Consider the following 23576-nt stretch of genomic DNA (forward strand, 5'->3'; position numbering starts at 1 on the left):
TCAGTGTAAGTGAATACAGCTAGTACGTGCTTACCCAGCATAGGCCCAGTAAATTGGGCTGCTTCATTTTGATGAATAAAGCTGCAACAGGGACACACATATGCAAGCACACACCCAAAGCAGGTACAATACCTTTTCAATCAAGTTAAATTTAAGACTGGTTCTACAAGCAAAATACAATATTTGATCATAATGAAACAGCTGTCACTTATTGTGATTCAATTAAAATGAATTTTATTTGTATTCCTCTCTTTCTGTATGTGAGCATACTTTGCTGTAGCATGTTGTGAACGTACTTCTGCTGTTTTGAACATTTGTTTAGAAAGTGCCCTTCCAGAGGACCCTGTTCACTGCTGCACTTTTGGGGAAAGAAAAAATAAACTGCCTATCAAACTTCCTATCTTTCTGTTACTGAGCTTCAATTAAACCTTTCCACAGAGGATCAAGCTGTGTCACACTTGTAAAGAATGAATTCCTAATTTATAAGCCTGTTCTCTGCATACTGCCCTGCTACTTAACCATGGCCACTACTGAACTTTTATATGGTCACAGGGAACCTTATATACAGTGTCTAGCAAGACAACACGACTGCTTTGCACCACAAAGAAACACAGAGGTGAGAGTACAAATTTAAATACAAGCTGTACTTGCTCATATTTCCTTGGAAACTGATGTAGTTGAATAGATGGAAAACTTTAACAGAAGAGACAATGGAGAAACTGCTGTTCATAATTAAAAGCAGTATGTTTTGCCTTTGGAAACAGGAAGAATAAAATCCTACAAAAGGCTTTTTCCAAAATGGGGACTGTGAGCTACGTGCTACTTGCTACTTACTCACCTCCATCCCTGTTACAGAGCTGAATTCCTTGGATGATTCTGTGCAACTGTTTAAAAAGATACACACAACTATTTTCTGAACTATAGAGCAAGGTGATTTGGTACCTTTAACCTATTTAAGTCTGAGGCTTTCACAAGCTTATAAAACAAGTATTTCTGTATTGTACTTTCATTTCTGCTTAACCACGTGGTATCAGTTTCATTTCTCCTTCAGTGATGTAGCAGTCTTCCATTAAGTAGAGAAAAATATTTAACGGCTGCTTGAACAATACTGCTATCTTTCTTTTGATGCTTCAGCCTATGAAATCTATAGAGTTTACTGTAGCACTACAAGAAAAGGCAGCTCTGTATTACCTAGATACACTTTCCCATCGTGTTCAAAGACGTCACTGACAGCCCAAGTGACACTACCGTCAGGGTCATGGAAGCTTGCCACAATGTCTCCTTTGTCGTTGATTTCTAAGAACAAGCCATGTTTGTGAAGAAAAATGCTGTAGAATGATAAAGGAGTCACCTGTTCTCAAAAAAGAAATACACAACGTTAACACTTCATTCAAGGGGTGGGGCAGAAATTCCATGACTAGAACCAAATGGCAATGCTAATATATTGCTTTCCAGATGTTGCTCTACTAAGATTCAACTGTCAGTTAATCTTTTGATAATATCCACTAGACTGTGTCTAAAGCTGGCAGTTCAGTAATTGCTCACTAATCTTAAAGTACAGCCAGTGCCTGCTTGCTCAAGAAGGTGTGGAAGTTGTCTGAACTTATTCCAGCTGCTAAAAGCCACCTGTTTTCTAAAAACAGGAGTAAGATGGACTTGATGGAACACCACTAAATCACCCACTTCAGTGTTTTTCCTGTGCAAATTCTAGGTAAAAGGCAGCATGGTTCCTAAAAAAAGTAGCATGGTTAATCATAACCAGCTCCATGACTCTTGCTCATCAAGAATGACTTTACAGGGTTTGATTCCTAGAGCAAAATCCTCATATTTTCTGTAAGAGGTTCTTCACCTGCCTTGACAATATCACATTGCTATAAACGACAGGCTGAGAGCTTGTAACTATGGACTGCTTTTGTCAATACTGATTTTTCTCCTTCATAAATTTCTACTTCTACTCTATATTACCACAACAGTAAAGCTGATGTGTTTTAATATGTAAAAAAAGAAACCAATCCTCAAATGTTCTGAAAAATCAAAGTTAGTATGTGTTGGTGTGCTGGCTGGTAAAGATGAAGCAGTCTCTTGTGTTTCCTAATGAAGAATAACAAGTTCTTTCATACTTAAAAAAATTAACGTTTTTGTGACACTGATAGTTGATACTACACAGTGTCAAAGTTACCTTTGCAATAAATCTCTTCAGGAATGGATACGGTCCTAAAGCATCCAGAAAAGGAGAAAAGAAACTAGGAAAGCGAGTAGTAGATATTCCAACTCTGTATAAGCCTGTGTTTGATAATCTGATGTTGTCTGGATACCCAGGCAGGTTGTCCATAAAAACTTCTTTTTTTCCTGCATTAGCTCCGCTTACCCAATAGCTGCAAAAAGGGAATTTTGTATATGAGTTATAGTGGCTGCTGCAAAATGCAGCAAGCTTAACAGCATGGAAGATCCATCATTTTTATTCATGCAAGGCATTTTTCAAAATACAGAAAAGGACTCTGCAGGAAGTAGTAAATGCAAAGAGGGGCTAAAATTGAGTAACAATGATTGGTCAAAACCCTCATCTTTCTACAGGTAACATAAATGGTACCCCCCCAGTTCTATTAAAAAAATCTAGTCATAGAAAATCTGTTAAATGAAAACTAATTTTAAATTTGGCTTTAGAACTTCAGTGAAATAAAACAGTGTTAAAACACTGTCTCCCTTTAAAATGGGGTGTTATGCTAATCATCGTCATCATGCATTGACACTTGTCCTCTGAGGTCTGTTGTAACTGTAATAATGGAGTCATCAGGATAATTGTAATTGAGTCTGAGGGAATTAGAGCCCCATATATCAGTAAATCAGTATAGAAAACATTTGGCAGTGGAAAGAACAACTGTTAATCTCTTCCTAGAATTAACTAAAACCTGTGACTCTTGCAACAGAAAAAAGTAATTTAGACTAAGTTCCCAACAGCAACTCTGTTAACTGCACATCTTCAGTTTACATTTTTAGAAAAGGAAAAACAGAGAAGTAAAACCATGAAATTCATGTCTACAAATTGATTAAAAACTTGTAATATAAACTATCGTAATATGTTATATCTAGGAGGAGGACGATGTTTAACATACCGTATGATTCTGCATATGCTGGTTTCCGCTATTAATATATAATCTTCATAGGGAGACAGTGCAATCCCATTTGCCATGTACAAGCCACTGAGCACCGTTCTTCCTGTTCTTGTCACAGGGTCATAGGCCAAGAGGCGGCCAAGGTGGTTTGTTTCGATTACCTTAATCAATACAGCTAATGAAAAACTAGGCTATCAAAATACCTGGTTTCAATTAGAACAGAAAATATTCAGAAGTTGTATTAACATGAATTAGATAAAAGCAGACTTTACAGAATGGCAGATGGTGTCTTTATAAAACCAGTAAGCTCGCACCACTAATGGAGCAAAGGATTCTGTTCATGTAATTTCCCACGCTGATCACAGCATTCTTGCAAAAACAGAGGAACGTGGGGATTATAAAGCCCAGAGTTCAAAATATATTATCCTGCAGTTCCTGCTTTAGCAAAATATTGAGGCTTATCAGGCTTCTGTGAACAATTACAACTTCTTCAAGGCAGGATCGATGGGCTGAGGTGATTAGTATGAGCTTCAACGAGGCGAGTCCTGCACTTGGGCCACAACAATCCCATGCAATGCTGCAGGCTTGGGGAGGAGTGGCTGGAAAGCTGCCTGGCAGAAAGGGACCTGGGAATGTTGATTGACAGCCAGCTGAACATGAGCCAGCAGTGTGCCCAGGTGGCCGAGAAGGCCAACAGCATCCTGACCTACATCAGAAATAGTGTAGCCAGCAGGGCTAGAGAAGTGATTGTCCCACTGCACTCAGCACTGGTGAGGCTGCACCTTGAGTACTGTGTTCAATTCTGGGCGCCACAGCACGCCACTGGGGTGCTGAAGCGTGTCCAGAGAAGGGCAACGAAGCTGGTGAAAGGTCTTGAGAATAAGTCTTATGAGGAGCAGCTGAGGGCTTGGGGTTGTTTAGTCTGAAGAAAAGGAAGCTGAGGGGAGACCTTATTGCTCTCTACAACTACCTGAAAGGACGTTGTAGAGAGGTGGGAGTTGGTCTCTTCTCACAAGTTACATCCGATAGGACAAGAGGAAATGGCATCACGTTGCACGAGGGGAGGTTTAGGTTAGACATCAGGAAAAAGTTCTACACTGAAGGGGTTATCAAAGACTGGAACAGGCTGCCCAGGGAAGTGGGTCAATTGCCATCCTTGGATGTATTTAAAAGCTGTCTAGATATGGTGCTCAGGGACGTGGTTTAGAAGTGAGCCCGGTAGTGTTAGATAACAGTTGGACTTGATGATCTTAAAGGTCTTTTCCAGCCATAACAATTCTATGAAATCAAACCAGAAAGCATTCAGGAACATTTTGCTAAAGGAAGTGAACAGCTGACATTTTGCTTCTGATATGAAATAATACGAATAATTTTCGTCTGCTAAAAATCTGCAGGGCAGGTTTGATTTATATACATGTAAGCCCTGTGAAGAGGAAGCTGCCTTTATGTTTGTCATTTGTACTGGCAACCCTTTGTCAAGTCTGAAACACTAAATGGCAAAGATGATGTACTACCAAACAATCGTTCTGATAGCTTTAAGAAACAGCAAGTAACACATAAAAGATTTCAACTATTCTTTTTTTTTTTTTTCCTTTAATAACTTGGATCTCAATTCCCATCCCTTAAATTAAGTATATTTCCCTTCATGCGATTCTTCTCCTTGCTTAATTGTATCCACAATTCTGGTAGTAAAGACAAGACTCTGTCTGCGACCTGAGTTATATCTGTGACCTCAATGAATTTCAGCTTTACAGACAGTTTGTTCTAGATAAAGTTTTACTCAAAGGCTGTGACTACACAGAAAAGATACCTTCAAGTACACCAGCAATTTGGTACCTTGCATTTACTGCAGTGTAAGAGCATGCTTGTAGACAGATACCAGAGAGAAACTAACATGCTGTAAAGATCCAGACTGTAGTGTATCACATCACAATTTCTTTGGGTAGTCATACCTGGAGGGTTTTTTTCCAGAAAAGCAGCTACAGAATAGCACAGCCCATCCTCTGCCTCAGGGCTCGAACATGCTGCATTCATAGCATGCTTGCCTAGTACACGTGCTGCCAGCACAAAAATTAACATTTAAGCTGCCTGAACAAATGGCTACAAAGATTACCTCATCTCACCTCATATTTGTGATGTCGTCTTTCCCACTTGCTACTTGAATCCGTAAAATAAATCAGATTTTTCTTTGATATTTCTAATCCATTTAGGAATTTGAAAGGCAGCCCATCCACACCTGCTTAATAAAAATTACTACTGATTAAAATAAGTACAAAAGCTCCAAATTACTTTCATTTGCAAGGAAATACGTTCCGGTTGCAGCTCAACATAACACATACCAAACCAAAAGCCTCTGACAAACATAACTGCTTTTGTTTTCTTCTATTTTTTAAACAAATCTTAGAAATATAAAGCCAATGGGCTTTCAGTCAGCCCCAGTCCCCACACTCACTCGTACTGATCTCAACTGATTAATGTGCCTCGATCTTCCAATTTATACATAAGCATGAGGACCAAACCCAAGATTGATCTACTTTCCCACTAACTGTAGCATCACCTTTTTCACTTGATAGCAGGAGGGTTTTCTCTCCTGTCCTTGGATTGACTTTGTACAGGCCTAAATAAGAATCCACCACAATCAAGTTACCATCCTGATCCATTCGGACTCCATGGGGCCGGCCACATATTGGTTCATAGTCTGGAGTTCCTGAGATAAAAATAGGAGGACATATAAGACTAGGAAGTTGACAAAATTTAGATCTCAAAACGCAAAGGCTGAAAAGCACTAAACTATCATCCTTGAATAAACCAGATCCCTAAAAGCTTCCTTAAATTGTCTCTAAAAGTAACTTGCAAAGGAAGTGACAGTATAACATCAACTAGTCATCTCTCTTCCTTATTACTTAAGAAAAAATATGCTCCCAACCTTCAGAGCTACTCAGCTCTACTCTGTTTCCCAATACAACTTTAAAGATGACCAAAGAACTGGTAGGACTGTTAAATCAGTAAAAAAAATTGATTAGATGCTGTTTATTTTATATCCCCCAAAAAAAACTGGGAGAAAACTGCTTTTAGGAAAGATTTAACTTCCTTTCTGCTAAGGAGCCCAAGTTCCACAGGTCACGTGAGAGTCCTGTAAGTAATTCTCAGGTAAAACTACAAAACCCAGATCTACCATGTTTAGTGTTTTTATACTGAGGAATTTTCCTAAGAGCTGTGAAATTAGTAAAGCTTGACACCCTACCGTTTTGTGACCTAATTCCCTCCACTCCCAAATACATATTTTCCACCAGTACTCCAGAAAGCAAGCGACAACATCCATTACAGCTCACCAGAGCTGTAACACATCAGTAACACAAGCTGACTTACTGTTCGATAGCTGCCAAAAAGTTCTGGTCTCACTCTGAATAGATCAATCATTTTGATCTCATTTTTGGTTTCTTAACTTCCATATAGTCAATTATTTACATAAGACTCAAAAAAGTTTAGTAATCTTTGAGAATTCTTTCAAATTCAGTCAAGACTAGCCCATAGCACAGGGACTTTGGGGATACGGAAAGTACCTACACAACTGTCACGTGTTTAGGAAACCAGGCTAAATCAAATCTGCTATTTTAATGGCCTTTCAGGCCTGCTTGATTCATCAAAAAGCAACAGGGTAAAACCATAACCATTTCAGTGTTTGTCTTCCTCGTTTACAAATAAGGAAAGAAAATGCAACCTTGCAGTCCAGTACCAGGACACGCTTCTCTGAGTCTCTGATTCCTTTGTAAGATTTGAACTGTTTCTAAAATACATTTTGACCCTGAGGCAGGAAAATAATTGGATAATTCATGTCTTTATACCACCCTCAAAAAGCTTTGTATAGAAGGACTTCTATAAAACGTTCCTTATTTAAATGGCAAACCATGGCAAGTCAGTCTCAAGGGCTGGGGAAGCATGCCATTATACCTTAATCCTGCCTACATTAGGAAAAACTACATGATAGCAGTAGGCTTCTCATAAATTTGCATAGAAGAGTCAGAAAATGTTAACAGCAGCTAAAATAGCACTTCAATTTCTCATTCAGTGAGAATTTATATGAGCAAGTTTGTTGTCATTTTCACATTAAAACTGTCACTCACCACATTCAGGCACATCCTGCCCCATTTGAGTAAGGAAATGCAGCTGGTCACCACTGATCATCCACAGTTTCCCATCCACAGTACCAGTGTAGATATTACCTTAAAATAAGTATATTTGAAGACTGTTTTAAAAGGGACCACGGCAAACAAAACTGACAATAAAAGGAGGACATTCCTCATTATTGTGAGCCCTTCCTTCTTGCTCCTAATTTATATATTATATGCAGACACAAAGCAATGAAACAGACAGGAAAAAATACAGCTTACTTTAAATATATTTTATAAAACAGAAAGAGTAATAATAAATTGGATATTAGAAAAAATATGAACTGTTCATTAGTTTGTTTTAAACAAACATAGTACATTAAAAGCTATCTTAAGACTCCTCTGGGTTAGCAGCAAACAAAGGCATCAAGGACGGGACTGAAGATTCGTAGTGATATTCTCATACTGCCAATGAAAATCAGTGAAAGCATTAGCAGAGCTCACACGCTCTACCTTTTTGTCCTGAGGGTTCTGCCACATTAACAGCTAGCTAAAACGTTCAGTAGATGAAAGGAAAACATTACAATGACTGATCCAAAACAAGAAAGTAACCCTTTTCCTAGGACATGGAAATCCTAAGCAAAAAAAACACCAAGCGTAGGGGTTTTTTTTTAAGCCGCAATGTTTTGCTTTGGTTTTGAACCAGCAGAATAATACCAAAAAAGCTTAAGTTTGCATTACATGACTAAGCACTTTTTTTAGTGGATACCTGCTTAGCAGTTGCTTTCTCCTCTGCTTTTAAAGTGTTTAAATTAAGAAGACAAAAACCTTACAGGAAGTCTTCAAATCTTTTGACATTTTATTGTAACTCCAAAATAATTTGTGTAGCGTGTCAGAAGAAAAACACTAGCAGTGATTCAGCCCTACCTTTGTAAAATAGCATGCTCCTACCTTTTGACTAGTCCAGGCTCTGAAATAGTACAGTGCACATCACCAATCCTAGACTTACTCTGTTCAACAAAACACACTTTTAGTGTAACGTCTGTTAACTCTCTGGAAACATTCCTCTGATTTGTCTTTTATTTACATAGATTGAACAAAAGCAGACATTATTTTCTTTACATGTGAGCTGCATTTTCACCCTAGCTTTGTTTACATTTAAAAATGTGCACTGTCAGTTGGCGACAGGTGTTAAAAGATACTCCATAAAGTTATGCTACATTTCTGTGCCAAGATTACTAAAATAACAGGTTCTGACTTTGTCTAATGAGCACTTACACCAGAGCAGATAAACAGATATAAGTGTCTAGCATCTGCTCACTCACATCTAAGGAAAAATGTTATGAGCAAACAGGACAGATTCTCAAGGTATCAGCTGTCAGATGTAGATTAAAAGAATTGTCTAGGGTTACTGGCATACAGAAAGCACCTGTTTATCCGAAGGGAGAACTTCAGAGCCACTGTTCAATACAACAACTTTGCTCGGGAAAAAACAGAGGCTGAACTTTGCTGTCATGAAATATACTGGCATCCTAATGCTTCCCGAGGCATGTTGGAAACAGCTGAAATTTCTGATCACATACCAGATTCTGTATTTAGAGAGAGAAATCTTAGACTTGTAATGCTATTTTCTATCATGCTACGCACTAGGCTATAATGGTATATTTAGATTTATATAGCTAGTGCAAGTAGGTTTCGCACTAGACTTGTCTCACGGGTATTTGTAGTAAAGTGAAGACAAAACAGAACTACTCTAATTATCCATAATACCCTGTCTTATTCTTATGGAAAACAGCATTTACCTAAATCAGGCTGCAGCCCCACTTACTACAACCTTGGTCATATTGTACGATTTCAACTGACTGAATCCAGTCTCCTAAAACATCATTAAATTCAGGAAGATCCATGGTGGAATTAACACACTCAAGAAAAATAGAACCAAACAGTACTTCATGCAGCATCACAAAAGAGGTTAGATTTGGCAACACAGAGCATTTGCAGCATGAGTCCTCATATTTAAAATATGCTCTGCAAAGCTCCCGTTGTGAATGCTACCCTTTCTCAAAGTTGCAGAGGAAGAGGTGGAGAACAGAAAGTGCGATAAAAAGACAATTTAAAATAGCACCTTTGAGGAAAGCAAGAAGGAAACAGCTTTGAGAAGACATTTGCTAGGAATTCGTGCCTCAATGCGAGGTCCTTTCCAGGCCTCTGCTGCTACGACTGAAAACACTTCTAATTTCAGCTTGCACAAGGGCAAACAAGAAAGTTCCAGATGATTACCTCTCACCTCTGCAGCACACAAGACAAGACAGTATCTTTTAGACAAACATGTCCTGGGCTATGCAATATTTCCTTGAAAAATACCATAAAATTAGCACCAGCAGTAAGGGAGGGTGTCTGAACCGCCTGGCTCCAACTGCTCTGGACTGGCAGTTACCTACTTCTCTGTACTGGCTACTGCAGGAATCTATTTTATCCACTGTTACCTGTTCCTCCAGAAAAGGTAAGTCCCAACTCCACAGCACTAAGCCTATGTCCTAAACAGAAGATCACGGTGTCTCTCCTCTATTTGGCTTGAACCTTCATCGCAGTCCATACTTTGGTCACACTCTGGGTAAGAGAGTTGTTGGAAAGATGCAAAATGTGCTACTTGTCACAGCTTCAGCCCTCTGCTTCCCACCATCTGTAAGGTTCCTGCACCTACCATTTTGCCACCTCACAGCTGCCAGACAAGCAAGATGAATTACGCGGATAAGAGGTGGTTTTATATTACAGTGAAGTGTTCTTTTATATTCCAAGCTGCCCAAAAAATCTGGTTTTGAGAACTATGCAAATTATAAAACAACCCCATTTGCCTTCCCTCTTTGGCTCTATGTTCAATAACAGCTTTTGAAATAAGAGTGTGCCGAACTCAGTGACTGAGCTCAAGCAGCAAATTAACACTGCTTTTGGAGACTTGAAATAGAACAAAAAACAAACCAAGGCAAGCTTATCACTAGTTCTGTGTCTAAAGCCCAACCTTAGACTCACGTTTGGAAGAACTCCCACAAAAATCTTTAGGTGGTTTTGCATGTTACTTTTAAAGAATACGCCATTTTAAACCTTTTTAAAATGATATTTTAATAAGATTTCTATATGTCACCAATTTGTGGGTCTATGTTTTTTAACAAGCAGTAGGGCATTTGCTGTGTCCTTGCAAGAAACAGATAACAAAATGTTCTGCAATACTTCCAGGGATATGTTTACAAATGTGAAGATACAGAAGAACATACAATTATCTTAACATTTTTTGAGCAATTATTTAGAAAACATTCCCATTTTTCTTTTCTTTTTTTTTTTTTTTAAGTTTTGGCTTTAACTTCTTAAATCTTATCTTTTAATAACTTGACCAAGCAGACTTTACCCATATGGAAGTTATCTACTTGCCTTCATCATCAACAGTAAAAGACTCGGGACCTTTCAGTTGTCCTGTGAAGATTCTTTGTCCACTCTGCAGCTTTTTATTCACTTGCAATGATCCAACTAAGGCAGGAGGTGGCTTTTCAAAACTGCACCAAATTAATCATAAATAAGATGTAAGAAACAAGACAACATTGGCCTATAAAATTCTTTGAAGGGAAAGTAATAGGACTTTATTCCAGAAATACTAGTAACAAGGTATTCTCTTTTTTTAGAGCATTTGTTAAAACTATTTGCTAAAACTATTACTTCAAACTAAATTAATTATTATGTGGAGCTTGCAGGCCCAGGCTAAAAAGGATAAAGACTTTTTAATTATTTTTCTTCCGAAATCAATACAAACACAAAACTACCACCATCCTAGAGTTTTATTCCCTGTAATTAGTCTGAGATCTACTAACAATCTCTCTACATGTATGTATGAATACTGCACTGCTCAGCATTGTTTTGCTTGAAATTCACTTGTTTAAAAAAGTGTTTCTATTTTCTAGTTTTACATGAGAAACACCATTTCTCCTGCATACGAACTTAAGTAGCATGCTTTATTTTCTCCTGCAGGATGAAAAGTATAGAAGTTCTGAAAGCACAGGTATGTCCTGACAAACACAAGTATTCTATTGAACTTTAAAATTAAGCAGGGGAACATACATGAATGGTTCTGGATCAATGGGAGATGGTAAAAAGTAAATGCTAGCAAAAGTTGCAAGGACTGCAGCTGGAAACCCCCATGTTGGGAACCTAGGAGGAAAAGAAAACAGTTGTATACTCATGCACATACAGAAGGAGGGTCAGAGAGGACTAAGAAGAGCCATTTCTTTTCCGAAGTTAAAAAATTTCAGTACTGAAATTTAAGACTGAAAGAGGACAAAACAGACTGCAACAACCTGGCAGTCCCTGCCATGGAGAGAAGCGTCCCAGCTGCTCCATGGGCAGTACTGCTGTCCTGCTCGCTCTCTGCACTGCAACTCCTCCCGTCTCTGGACAGGTGATCCAGCCCCTGAACCAGCCAAAAACCACAAGGTTTCTTTTGCCGAGTTGTATTTCTAGTAGTACGTGACTGCTGCAAGCACAGACATAAGCCCAGTTACTTGTGTGGTGAGCAACTTTGCTGATTAAGGCCTTTTAATAACCCTACCCTGGCTAAGTATTGGAGTATTTGCTATTACCAGGGTTTACCAAATGTATACATAGTCATAATGTTGCACTTAACCCTTTCTATATGGATTTTTAGCCGGGTTGTTTGGGGCTTGACGAGGAAGTTTGGCACACGTGAAGCTGTGGGCTCTCACATGAATCCACCTCTGAGGAACCCATCAAACCATTATCATCTCCTCAGCTCAGGGCCGCAACGCCCAAGGAAGAGCAACACAAAGACCAAAGCGGACAGCAATGCAATTCTGCTTCAATTCAATGAGGGAGGGTTACACCATTTAAAAAAAAAAAACAAGAACAAAATAAAACACAAAACAACCAGAACGTTAAACATGCTGTGTCTAGAGAAAGCTGCTAAAAAGCCTTTAAGGGACATAAGATTAACAAATCTGAAACACGTTTCCAGAGGAGGAATGAGCCGTCAGCCAGGCACACTTCCTCACTGGGTTCACCTCGTTCAAAAGGTTTTTTTTTTCATAAGCAACCACTCGCCCAGGGGTTTTCCCACCCAAATACAGGGGGACAGCACCCACTGCCAGCCCGCGGCTCCGCTCCCTCTATGGCGGAGGCGCCTCTGTGACCGAGAGCAGGCCCGCTCCCACCCTGCCCACCGTCTTCCTGAGGTAAAACATGGCGGCCCCGCTGCCTTCGGGGCTTTCTCCGCTTCCCCCACCGCTGCCCGCCCGGGGGTGGCCTCTCCTCACGCACCGCCGCCGGAAAGCCGCCCGCCCCCCTCAGGGAGGAGGCAGCTCCGGCGGCGGCCATTGCTCACCTCAGCGCCGCCCCGGCAGGAAACGGGAAGGGCTCCCCCGCCCTCCTCCGGCGGGGCCGAGTCTGAGGTAAATGTATCAAAGAAAATGGTAAATGTCAAGGTCTGTGTGTAAATTTCAAAGTATTTTTGTTGTTGTCGTATTTGTTGTATTATTCTCCCCCAAAATCAGGAGACAAAATTAAAATGTGTACACACCAATGACTGGGACACCAACGCTGAAATGTATCTGTTTTTCCAAGCAAACCTTAATTTATGCTTAAGGCAAGCTGTATCTCCCCACACGATTTACTGCTACCAGGAAATCTCATTCGGTCTCAAAGTGATCACAACACAAGCTCCGAGTAAGGGGAAAAAAAAAAAATAAACACACATCACATAACTAAGTATTGCCAACTTCAACTTTAATAATGGAACCATTTCAGTAATAACTTTAAGGGGAATAAAAACTTCCCTACAAAAATAAAACTAAGCTTGTCAAAATTATAAATAGTTTAAATGTTTGTTTTTAAAGACATACATTTTAATGTTTCCCTGCATTCCCTCCCCACCGCCCACCCATATCATTTAATCATTCTGGTACCATCATATAATGAATGAAAACAGTTTTGCAACAAAAGCTTTGACAGTTCAATTTGATGCAAAAATTAAGAGAAAAACTGAAGAAAACCATTTCTTTTAAATTAAAGCTGTTGTAATTGCCAGTGTGAAAAAAAAAAATAACCCCACGCACAATATCTTACAATAATTAACCGTGGACTAAGACAAAATTAAAATATAAGTTTATTTTGGTCCCCCACCCCCACCCCCTTCACCCCAAATCAAGACTCATAGTGCATACAACACTGATTGAGGTTTTTGGCTAACGTAAATGCAGATGCGCCTACTTAAAAGACTGATAGTTTAGTTCAAGTAAAAACAAAATTCACATATTTTTTATACTCCACTTTTAAACTCAAACAGTGTTTAAATCTGAGCAACAAATGGTTCAATATTGACAGCGATTATGTAATGATTACATAGTTATGGGCAGATACATAAATTAAGTAGATGTTAACAGAATACCCACCAACATGCTGCTTGCATTCATAGAAGAACAGATTGTAACAAAACATAAAAGCATTCCCTGAACCATTGTAAAGTGTCTCACTTGAGAATAATGTCACTAACTCACACATGCATTACAACATTACATGTGAAATTAAAAAACAAACAAGGTATGCCTTATATATACTTTATAGTTAGTCCTACTCTTAATTTCTCTTAACACTTTAAAACATTATGATTGTCTCATTAAGCTCGCAAATTCTTTTTACCAAAAAAAAAAAAACAAAACTGTGAAGAGTTTAAAAAACAGTCTTACTAAGGAAAGGAAACAAAGGCACAATTACGTCAAATCAAGGGGAAGAACAGAAGCATCTTGGAGTTTCACACAGTATCCATTAGATGTCACCAAAGTTTTAACAATTCCTTGGGAATTTAAAACGAACACCCTAAGAGTGGAGGGAAAAAAAACCCACCAACTTCTGCTCCTCTAAAAAGGTTAGCACCCCTCCACCTCCTCCCCCCCATTTTATAGCTCATTTCCTCTCTGGCATGATAATGACTGAAGTATCAGTTACTCAAATCTGCCTCATGCTTCTATTGCACACCCACTTCTTTGGTTTCTTTTGAACGTGCTTTTTTAGATAAATAACTCTGAAAGAACAATTATTTACAGTAAAGTAAAAAGTTTTCTTGCTACATTTTTCCTACTTTTAAATCAAGTAAATCAGCAGTCTGCAGAATTTGGTAATCTGCTTTTCAATTAAGAATTTAAAAGCTATAAGGGAAAATCCTTCTGAATTACTAAAAGCAAGAGTTACTAAGCTCAGTCACCAACACAGCCAATAAATGCTAATTTTCTCCTAAGCTGGAAACATGAATAAGAAATTTTACCTTCTTTGCCTGACTGAGCCTTTAACAAGCAAAGAAGCAAAGGAAGCTATTTTTATCTTTCAGATATGATAATTCAAAATTATCCAGCCTAAAAATGAATCACTGAGCCAGAGAAAAGATCTGACTTTATTGTATAAAGACCAAATGCATCTGTAGTTATAGCTTATGTCTAAACACTCGCTAGATGGGCATTTCTCACAGAGTTATCTGAGACATTGACCACTTTTCAGAATTCAAGTAAGCAGCTTTTTAGCTTTGCTGCACTTTTTAACCCCCCACTATGCATTTATGGAACCAGCTTCTCCAATAATGACTTGCATGTGCAGCTTCATTTCTGTTCTTTTTTAGCTTTTGCCTCTCATTCCTTCCCATTATTTCTATTATCTTTATTTCTTTTCCAGTGTGGATTTATGCAGTTTAAAAACCGTAAAACTTATTCACAATATTCTAACATCCTAAAACTTTAATCTTGTAGAATTAGTATTCTAACTTTCCTCTGTATAAATACTATTTCCGTTTAGAACCAGTCCTCCTCTGTCAGCCATTAGAGTTCTCCTCCCTCAACTCTTACCTTCTTTTCAACTTTCTCTTTGCCTTCTCCAGAAAGAACACTGTAAAGCCTTCCATAAATTTCACAGAACAAATCACAAGATCTTATATGCCTTCCATCTATAACAGTTCTCTCACAAATTATACAGTAACTATTTGAAAACAGAAAGGTAGTGCAAATCAATTTCATCTCAAAGATAGTGCTCCAACTAATTCTTGTCCAGACGGTTTTATACATTTTTTTAACCCATCAATTTGCACATCCTTACTTGTAAAGCTACCATTAAAGCAAAGAAGAAAAAAAAAAAAAAATCTTATTTCTCAGCATCCTAGAAAATTGATTAGAGTTTCACAGCTTGCACCAAGATAACTTGGAAAACTCTCTAGGCACACAGAGGGTTGCAAACTGATGTACAAACATGCAGAATCCCTTACATGTGGGTGCAAGATGCTAAGTGACCTGGCTTATGGAACTAAGTCTATAGCAAAATTCAGGTACCCTGGCATCACAAAACAGTCTTCCGAATAAAGAAAACTACTCTCTGCTGCTCTTTGTACGTTGGGTTTGGCATGCTATACTGACATTTGGTAGCGTGCATTTTTCCTGAGTGTCCTTTGGCCCCCTTTTAACCAGGTTTCCACACCCCACCAAGGGCTTCTTCAAGTTTGTCTCGGTAAGCTGCGTAACGTTTCTTTAAGATTTGCAGTTGCTCATTTTCCTCTTTGTCCAGTATACGCAAGAAGTTCTGCAGTTCAGGAATGCTAAAAGCTTCCCACTGGAGAGAGAAAAGAGAAAAAGGATGGATGAGATGAACAGAAAATACACAAGCACTCTATATATACAGAATTTTTAAACAAAACCTCAAGACACTCAAAACAATTTCAAACTGAAACAGCATTGGGCACCCTCCTTGCAAATCTTAGGGAACTGAAAAGATTTTACTCTTTTTAACTGCTTTTTGTTCTGCAAGTAACAACAGGCCAGTCTAACCACAAATGAAATGTTTTTAAAAAGGCACAAAGTAAATATAAAAAGAAAAAAAAATCTGCTTCCAAAAACTGGATGAGCCCACTCATCCATGAAGTTAAACAAACACACAAAACCAGCAGGAGTGTAACATACCATAACTTCTCCAGTTTCGTGCTCACGTAGAACAAAACTGAGCATTTCTGTTCTGGGGCCTGCCACCAAACGCAGGTAGAGGGGATGTTCTCGGTCTGACAGCTTGCATGTATAAACTGCAGGAGAAAAAAAATCACAGTAATTATCAGCTGCAGTAAATTATGTTTCAAACACTTTGAATGATTAACGCTAGCTAATGTTAGAAAATTTCAGAGATATGCATGTGTAGCCACAAAATTTACACGTTCTACATACTGTCGACATATTAGTCTACATACTGGTTTTGAGCAAATGCGTTTAAGGGAGAAGCTGAGCAGATGACTGATGTTAACAGTGCGACACTGCATTCACAGAGGAATGAAATGGCCTCTAGTCACCACAGTACACCATCTGAATACATGCAGGGGAAAAAACATGAGAGAAAAAAAATACAACACAGATCCATTGCTATAACTATTTAAGACATCGGAGCTGTGGTGTCACCATTCCGATACCTTTTCCACTTAAAATCTCATACACAAAGTCTAAGAGACAACTCTGCCTGCCTGACACGGTTGGTGTGACCGACAGCCAGAAACAGCTGAGCTCCTGAAAGTGCTCTCAATGTCCATGGAAGAAGGCGGATTCTAAGTGCAAGAACACAACGTTGGCAAAACGGACTTTTCACTAAAAACACCTTTTGCGTCTTCTGGTATTTCCAAACACAATATACAACAAACTTCTAACAACAGTCAGTGCGCTGGGAGAGCCATGGGCTCTAATTAGCACACATGAACACAATGCATATGCCCGTGATGCTCATCAGCTCAAGAGCTGTGTGCCAATGTGGGGACTTTAAGTGTCACAGACACCAAGGCTTCTCTCTTTAAAAATCTGTCCTGTAATTTAATCTCACAAATCTGCACTGTATCAGGCTAGCTGAAATTCAGAGCATGATAAGGGGGCACACTGAATAAAATACAACATACTGCAAGGCACAGGAGATCCGTGTAGATGGTTTAGTAGGTTACTTTGTCTTTTGTGAATTATCCTGAAACATCCCCAAATCATTTACTCTCTTATACATGCTACTTTTCACAAGAAGAGACAAGAGAGAGCAAGATTGTCACCTCCATTTATGAGTTTTTCCACCCTGCTTATTTCAAGTATTCCTATGGCACAACTCCCTCCCCAAACCCCTTCACCACCAAAATGCCACAAGCCTAACGCGTACCTTGGTCTTCCTTGTGACAGCGTTTATAAAGTGCAAACTTCGCAGGGTTGTCAGCCACAAAAAACTTTTTGAGCAAGGCCTCGATAACTTCACGAACAGTGTTGGTGCTGCTGATGTGAAGGGTATTCACACAGCCCTCCGGCAAGTAAAAAGCAGTTTCATTATTGCTGTGAGCACACCTCCCCTGGCTCTGGGAAGACTGCACAGTGATCGGTCTGCATAGTTCCATCTGAACTTTGATGAAGCCAGTGTAAATCCCATTCGCATTCTGCAACAGGAGGGAAGCATCAAACTTTTAAAATCAGTAATGACCAGTTGTGACATACCAGTGGAGCAGGCAGATTAAAATGGCCACAGTGAACACAATGGAAATGCCACTGTAATATGTGACATCTTGCAGGAAATACATTGTTTCAATAATTTAGACATGTATTCTCTCTGGTATTTCTGCTGAATATTAGGTTTTTTTCTTAATAATAACTACGGAATTCTAAGAGTATTAGGATTTTATCAGGCAAAAGGTACGACAAACTAGTGAGAAGTTTTCACATTAGGAGAGAACTACGAAGTGAAAATGACCGCTAACGTGCAACTTTAACAACAGATTTTATGCAGAAACACATTATTGCTCACAGTTTAGCTGTGCTTGTCAAATTAGTCTAAGGCATACAGATCCTTAAAATCCTGTTGCAATTAAAAAAAGAACCAGAATAAATGGCAATCTAATCAACATTCCAAATTATTTATTCCAGTTGCTTCCGAAAGACAAAATAGCAAAACTGATCAAACCTTACTGAGCTAGAAAACTTTAGGCAATCTGGTTTTAGGCATAGTAAGTCCTGACCCACATGCATACACGTAACAAAAATCCTTTTAGTACATAATTGTACTTACACGGTTTAGGACATAATGGAATTGCAAAATTTCCATATACTATATACCCACAGGAATACTTAATGCATAAGAAAATCTGGACACTGCAACGACTGAGTAACAGCTTGCTAGGCAGATAGATGCGAATTTTATTCGTATGGTCTGCAGTAGGCTGGACTGAGTCTTAGACCTGGTCTGCAATCCTTGGAAATGAAAAATCTATATGCATTCCATTGTCTGTATTGTCTGTGTTGTGGGGGCGGGAGGAAGGAAGTCTCCTCATGCTGAACACCTGTATGACTACTCTGAAAATTAAGTCTCCTACAATAAATATTGCGTGTTTTAACTTTTCTCATTGGTTGAGCGTCTTTATCAGAGAGATACCAGACAAAAATTTATCTACGCAAACAAGATAAATATATTTTAATTTCACCAGCTGAGGGTTTTCATCTGACAAATTTACACCTTAGTGTGGACTGAGAGTTTATCTTAAATATGTTTCAAATGACATATACATTTGTTTTTATTAGTTTGTTTCAATCCATACGAAAGAGCTACGTGAATAAAAACATTTCAGAGGTGAGATTTAATTTCCAGCTCTACGAAATGGCCTCTTACAAAATCATTAAAACAGAGCCAGTTTCATACATAAGATGCTGAGAATAAAATTATTCACAATGCACTACAAAGTTACAGTTCAATTGCTCCTATTAAAAATTACAGGAATCCTATGAAAAACTTACCAAGGTCATCTTTAATTTATCAGTGACAGATGAATTATAGCTTTGTATCTTCTCTTTAACTTCTTCTTTACTGAGATAAACGTGAGGTTCTCTCTCCTTCTGAACATCCTTCAACAACAACAGAGACAGCAGGTTTAGAAAACAAAACAAAAACCAATTTTTTCATGACTTTAGATATGAGCATTCTTAGTTCAAATTGTAATTATTCTACAGAGGCTCAACATACAGTAATTAGCTATACAGCAGTAGAAAGGATTAACATGTTAGGCAAACCAAACAGAACACTTGGACTGAACGGAGATGGTTAAATCAACACACCCAAAGACACTTGTGTCCTTTTTTTGCCAACTGTTTTCATTCAAATATTTATCAGCAGTATGCAAAACAGCCCAGCTCATTTTATGCCTTGATTTGCTCATGTCAATGCTATGCACTATTGTTAAGAATACAGTTGCAATTTTCGTGAACTATTACTTAGGGCACAAATGGGTATTTCTAAACAAATGAAGAATCTATGTGAAAATAGCAGCACGTACTAACAAGTAACACCAACAATCCCTGCGTGTGCCAACAACCTAAGAGCATCTCTGCATTCCAACGTGACAGACAGCATGTTACCCACAGGGTCACTGACTACTACGTGAACCATCACCAGTAGTAACTCTCTAGCTATATAATGTTACACCAAATTCATGTTTTTTCCATGGGGAAGGCCCTATTAGATTTTTCAACTGCTGCTTTTACGAGCTTGCTACGGATTTTACATGCAGCAGTAAAACCAATCCCTGGAGTTGGATTTTATCCAAACAAACATTTGTTCCCAATCCGTATTCCTGCAGCAAACTAGTGTTATAAATACACTCCGGTTTCTACCACTCACATAAATGCCATATATAGTATGAAAGAGTTTCGGCTCTCAGTTTTAATGATTTAAGACTTCACTTAGAAAGGGGGAAGCTTTGAAGAAGCTTGAAGCTTTCAGGGTACACCCGAACGCAGGAATATACATTCACTGTATGGACAAACTGCCAAGTCACGGTGTTCCAATCTGTCCTCACCAGCGCATCCCAGCGGCTCCTCTCTTAAGAAAGGATTTCCCTGTCTTCACTGGTCAGTCCTGTATCAGAGTCTTTTGGACACCACTCAACACACACCTTTGCAGGCACTTCAGTTTACCAGAAACGACCTCAAAGATGAGCATATCTGGTGTGGAACTGTAAGTTTCCAGTTGCCAAAAAGAATCTGCAGAATTTTTTCCGTCTCATAATTTTAAACCATCTAGTTTTAGCTCTTTGGGGCTTAGTTTTGCTTTTCCTATATGGTATTTTACTAAATGACATGCTGGAGTGGACTTTTTTCCCATAGCCATAAAAAGAAAGGTGTGGTCTGAATGGAGAACCGGAAGCCAGAAGCCTTGAATTCTGATCTGGGCTCAGATACTGATTTTCCTGCACAAGACAGAGAATATACCTTTATTTCATAGACCAGGAAACGGGCAAAAAGGAACACCAGCAAAATGCAGCTCTCCTATTAGCTCCTTAAGCACAACTCCAGGATTATGTAGCATCTCGCACAGTTGCCAGACCCCACCTAGTCTATTACAAAACACCAGATTACTAAACAGTTCCAGAATCAAAGTCTGCATTCTCACTACAGAAATTAAGCTTTCTTGCCCTTCTAATTTTTCATCTTCCCCCTTCACAAACTGCCATAATAATGACAGATACAGCTTCATCTGAACTTCTCAATTCATCTCCCCAGAGGCCCTTACAGCTTTGTAGTTTTCTATTCGTGGGCAAATGAATAGTTACAAAACAAACAAGCACAGAAAAAAAAATAAATCCAAATAGTATTTTTTTCTCTGAAATTGAAGTAAATGTTATTGCTGTTTTCATGCTTCAAATCAAAAGCAATGACCCATAGTCAGAGTCTGGAAATATGGGCATTCTAAATGTTGGCCTCAAATAGTGTTATGGGAGTGGGCCAAGACAACCTTAGCAGTGGATACTGAAGGGACAGGGAACAGTCTGCAGTCCTCCGGCCAAACAGGCCTGACAGAGCACTTGCCATCTATATGACTGATTTCAAGAACCCAAGCGTTAACTTGGAACGTTCCTAGTCTGGGTAGCTGCAGACAAGCCCCTTCACATGGATACCAGCCAAAACTCCTCTCTGAGAGATGAGTGTGTCATAATCTGCTAACGCTGCTGACACTGAACTTCCAATAACGGACACCTCAGGTTTAATATTTATCATTATTCCGTTGCTGATTGTTCAAGTAGGTACCTTGTATCTACCCTGTTGGAGCTGACTGTCACCATGATTACTGAAGTCATCCACAATATCCATTATCACCAAGAAAAAACACTAACCAGAAAAAAGGAACACACTCACCACCTTTCTGCTGTTCAACCATAGCTGAACATGGTATACGTTTTTTCTCTGACATTCCTGGAGCTCAGTTGGTCTCAGTATACAGCGGTACTTAACTTTTGCCATCCAGCTTTGTCTAGCCATGCTTTAAGTTAAGATAAATAAGTCTTTTTTCACCAGTGTACTTAGGCGAACGGAGGAAGACTTGGCAAACTTATTTCCCACAGTTCTCTTATTTCCTTCTGTACTTGTCACCTCATAACAGGTCCCACTAAAGAAAAAGTCCTCTGCTAACTCTACTTAGGTCCAGCAGATCAAATTCCACCTTGTTATCTCAGCAGGTAAATCCATTGCCTATAGAAGACCTTGAGTTACCCAATTAAACAGCAGAGTAACAGCAGTAATTAACTCATCCCTGCCATGCTTTACAATATGCTTGTATCATATTGCTCTGAAATGGCCACCAAGTGGCTGAAGCCACTCCTGCTCGGGGTGGGACTACCGGGAATGCAATTGCTCCAACCTCAGCTGTTTTAAACAAAGGAGCAAGGGCATTTCAGAGGTGAGATTTAGATGTTTCAGCCAAGCACGGCTATTATTGTTTCTCGTGACAGTTCTGCCTGGTCTGGTGAGCGGAGAAGCCAGTCTGTCTCACCTGGTGGCTCACCCAGCCCAGGACAAAAGCTGTTTTTTCCACCGTGGCCCTCCCGTGCCCCCCAGGCATGCCCTGCAGCCCCTGGCACAGCTCCTGGGAGCCAGCTGAGGTGCGAGGGGTGGCACGCTCCAGCCAGCCAGTTCTTCTCCAGGCCAATTCAGACGCAGCTGATTCATCTCCAGCTCTCTGTGAAAGCGCCCAACGTGCACGACTCACAAAATTTGTATGCTGGGAATTGTGAAACTGTCTTTCTTCAAAAGTTAGGCCTGGTGATGAGTTTCCTAACCACAGATCCTTGCATGTGTCACAGCAGCAGGGCGAGGTATAAGCGCAGTCAGCAGAGCAGTTCGCACAGCATCTTCTTCTGTCAGCCAAGACCCAGATGCTGCTGGGCTTAACAACGGCACTTCTGGGTGCTAGTGTTCAAAAAAGGAATTTTTTCCATAAAACAATGCACAAACATTTAAATATTATTTTCACTAAGTAAAAAAAAAAAAAAAATCAAACCTGAGTTAGGTGTGACGCCTTCATCACTTAACCAAATGACAGTCTCGGTAATGGCTGCCATGTCATCACTCCTTCTTCCTCCCAGCCCAATTAAATGTGTTTTCCTCATCAGAACTCCTGGTCTCCTTCCACTCCCTGCTTCTCATGTTGTCTGCTACTTCCTCAGCCCAGCACAGATGTGAAAGATAAAAACTAATCTCAAGGAGACAGTTGAATGCATCAGAATCCATATTGATGATGTCTCTGGGACCAAAATATTACTTCTAATTCGAGCTATTAATTTCTGTGAAAATCATGCTGTCCTTCCTAACACTTACTGCACACACCATTGGAGGCCGTTTGTATTAAAGCCATTCTGCAGGTCAACTAAAGCTGCATTTCATTCTCAAATGAAATTCCTAAGCAACAGCTGCCAGCGAGAGGGAAATGAGGCAACTACTTTCATTTCCCCAAGGGGAATAGCTGGTCTTTCATTAGAGCTCATGATGCAATGCCTCTTCACAGTTGAGCTTCCTCTCAACAAAAAGGGCAGAAAATGTTTTTTTTCTTTTTCGCCTCCACCCCCCATGCACATCTCATTTATCGTATCGCAGATCTTTAGAGAAGCAGCACTCTCTTTTTAACATTTATGTCCAGTGCAAAGCCCCGCAGAGACTAGTTCAGCGTGAATCCTCAAGAAACACAACCAAAACTGCACAGATTACAATTAAAATCAACGGCAAATCAAGTTGTGGTCCCCAAAGAGAAGAATCGCATCCCATCTGGGACTTTCATAAAGTCCAAGTCCCACGGTTGCTGCCAAACCCTAGTCCTGCATGCAACAAGGAAGCGCTAAGCTCAACAGCTAGCAAGCTGCTACGGGATGAGGCTGAGAAGAAGTTCCACAAACAAAGAAACCCCCAAAACCCTGAAGCCTGTTTCCTCAGGATCCTTGCCTTGACACAGATGCGTGGCAAACTGCTGCTATAGGCTTTTATTTAGGGGGGGGGGATACAAGAAG

The 23576-nt window shown here is 39.5% G+C and overlaps 2 protein-coding genes across 2 annotated transcripts in view; both read right to left on the bottom strand.

The window, feature by feature from the left end:
- Positions 1–1153: 1153 nt before the first annotated feature.
- Positions 1154–12598, bottom strand: LOC104288960 (adipocyte plasma membrane-associated protein-like). The gene is made up of 9 exons (XM_009887842.1): positions 12507–12598; positions 11330–11419; positions 10649–10770; positions 7238–7336; positions 5671–5820; positions 5237–5349; positions 3114–3274; positions 2180–2375; positions 1154–1351 (listed from the first exon to the last, which is right to left on the bottom strand). Exons 1-9 carry the CDS (start codon positions 12596–12598, stop codon positions 1154–1156), a joined length of 1221 nt encoding a protein of 406 aa, XP_009886144.1.
- Positions 12599–13208: 610 nt separating this feature from the next.
- Positions 13209–23576, bottom strand: part of RASSF3 (Ras association (RalGDS/AF-6) domain family member 3) — a 100728-nt gene continuing 90360 nt past the window's right edge. The window contains exons 4-7 of the mRNA XM_009887843.1: positions 19042–19149; positions 17426–17693; positions 16213–16328; positions 13209–15865 (exon numbers count right to left, since the gene is read on the bottom strand). Coding sequence (XP_009886145.1) covers positions 15716–15865; positions 16213–16328; positions 17426–17693; positions 19042–19149 — 642 coding nt within the window. The 3' untranslated portion in view covers positions 13209–15715. The remainder of the gene's footprint in view (positions 15866–16212; positions 16329–17425; positions 17694–19041; positions 19150–23576) is intronic.

The sequence above is a fragment of the Charadrius vociferus genome, unplaced genomic scaffold, assembly GCF_000708025.1.
Source record: "Charadrius vociferus isolate BGI_N301 unplaced genomic scaffold, ASM70802v2 scaffold125, whole genome shotgun sequence".
NCBI classification, from domain to species: Eukaryota; Metazoa; Chordata; class Aves; order Charadriiformes; family Charadriidae; genus Charadrius; species Charadrius vociferus.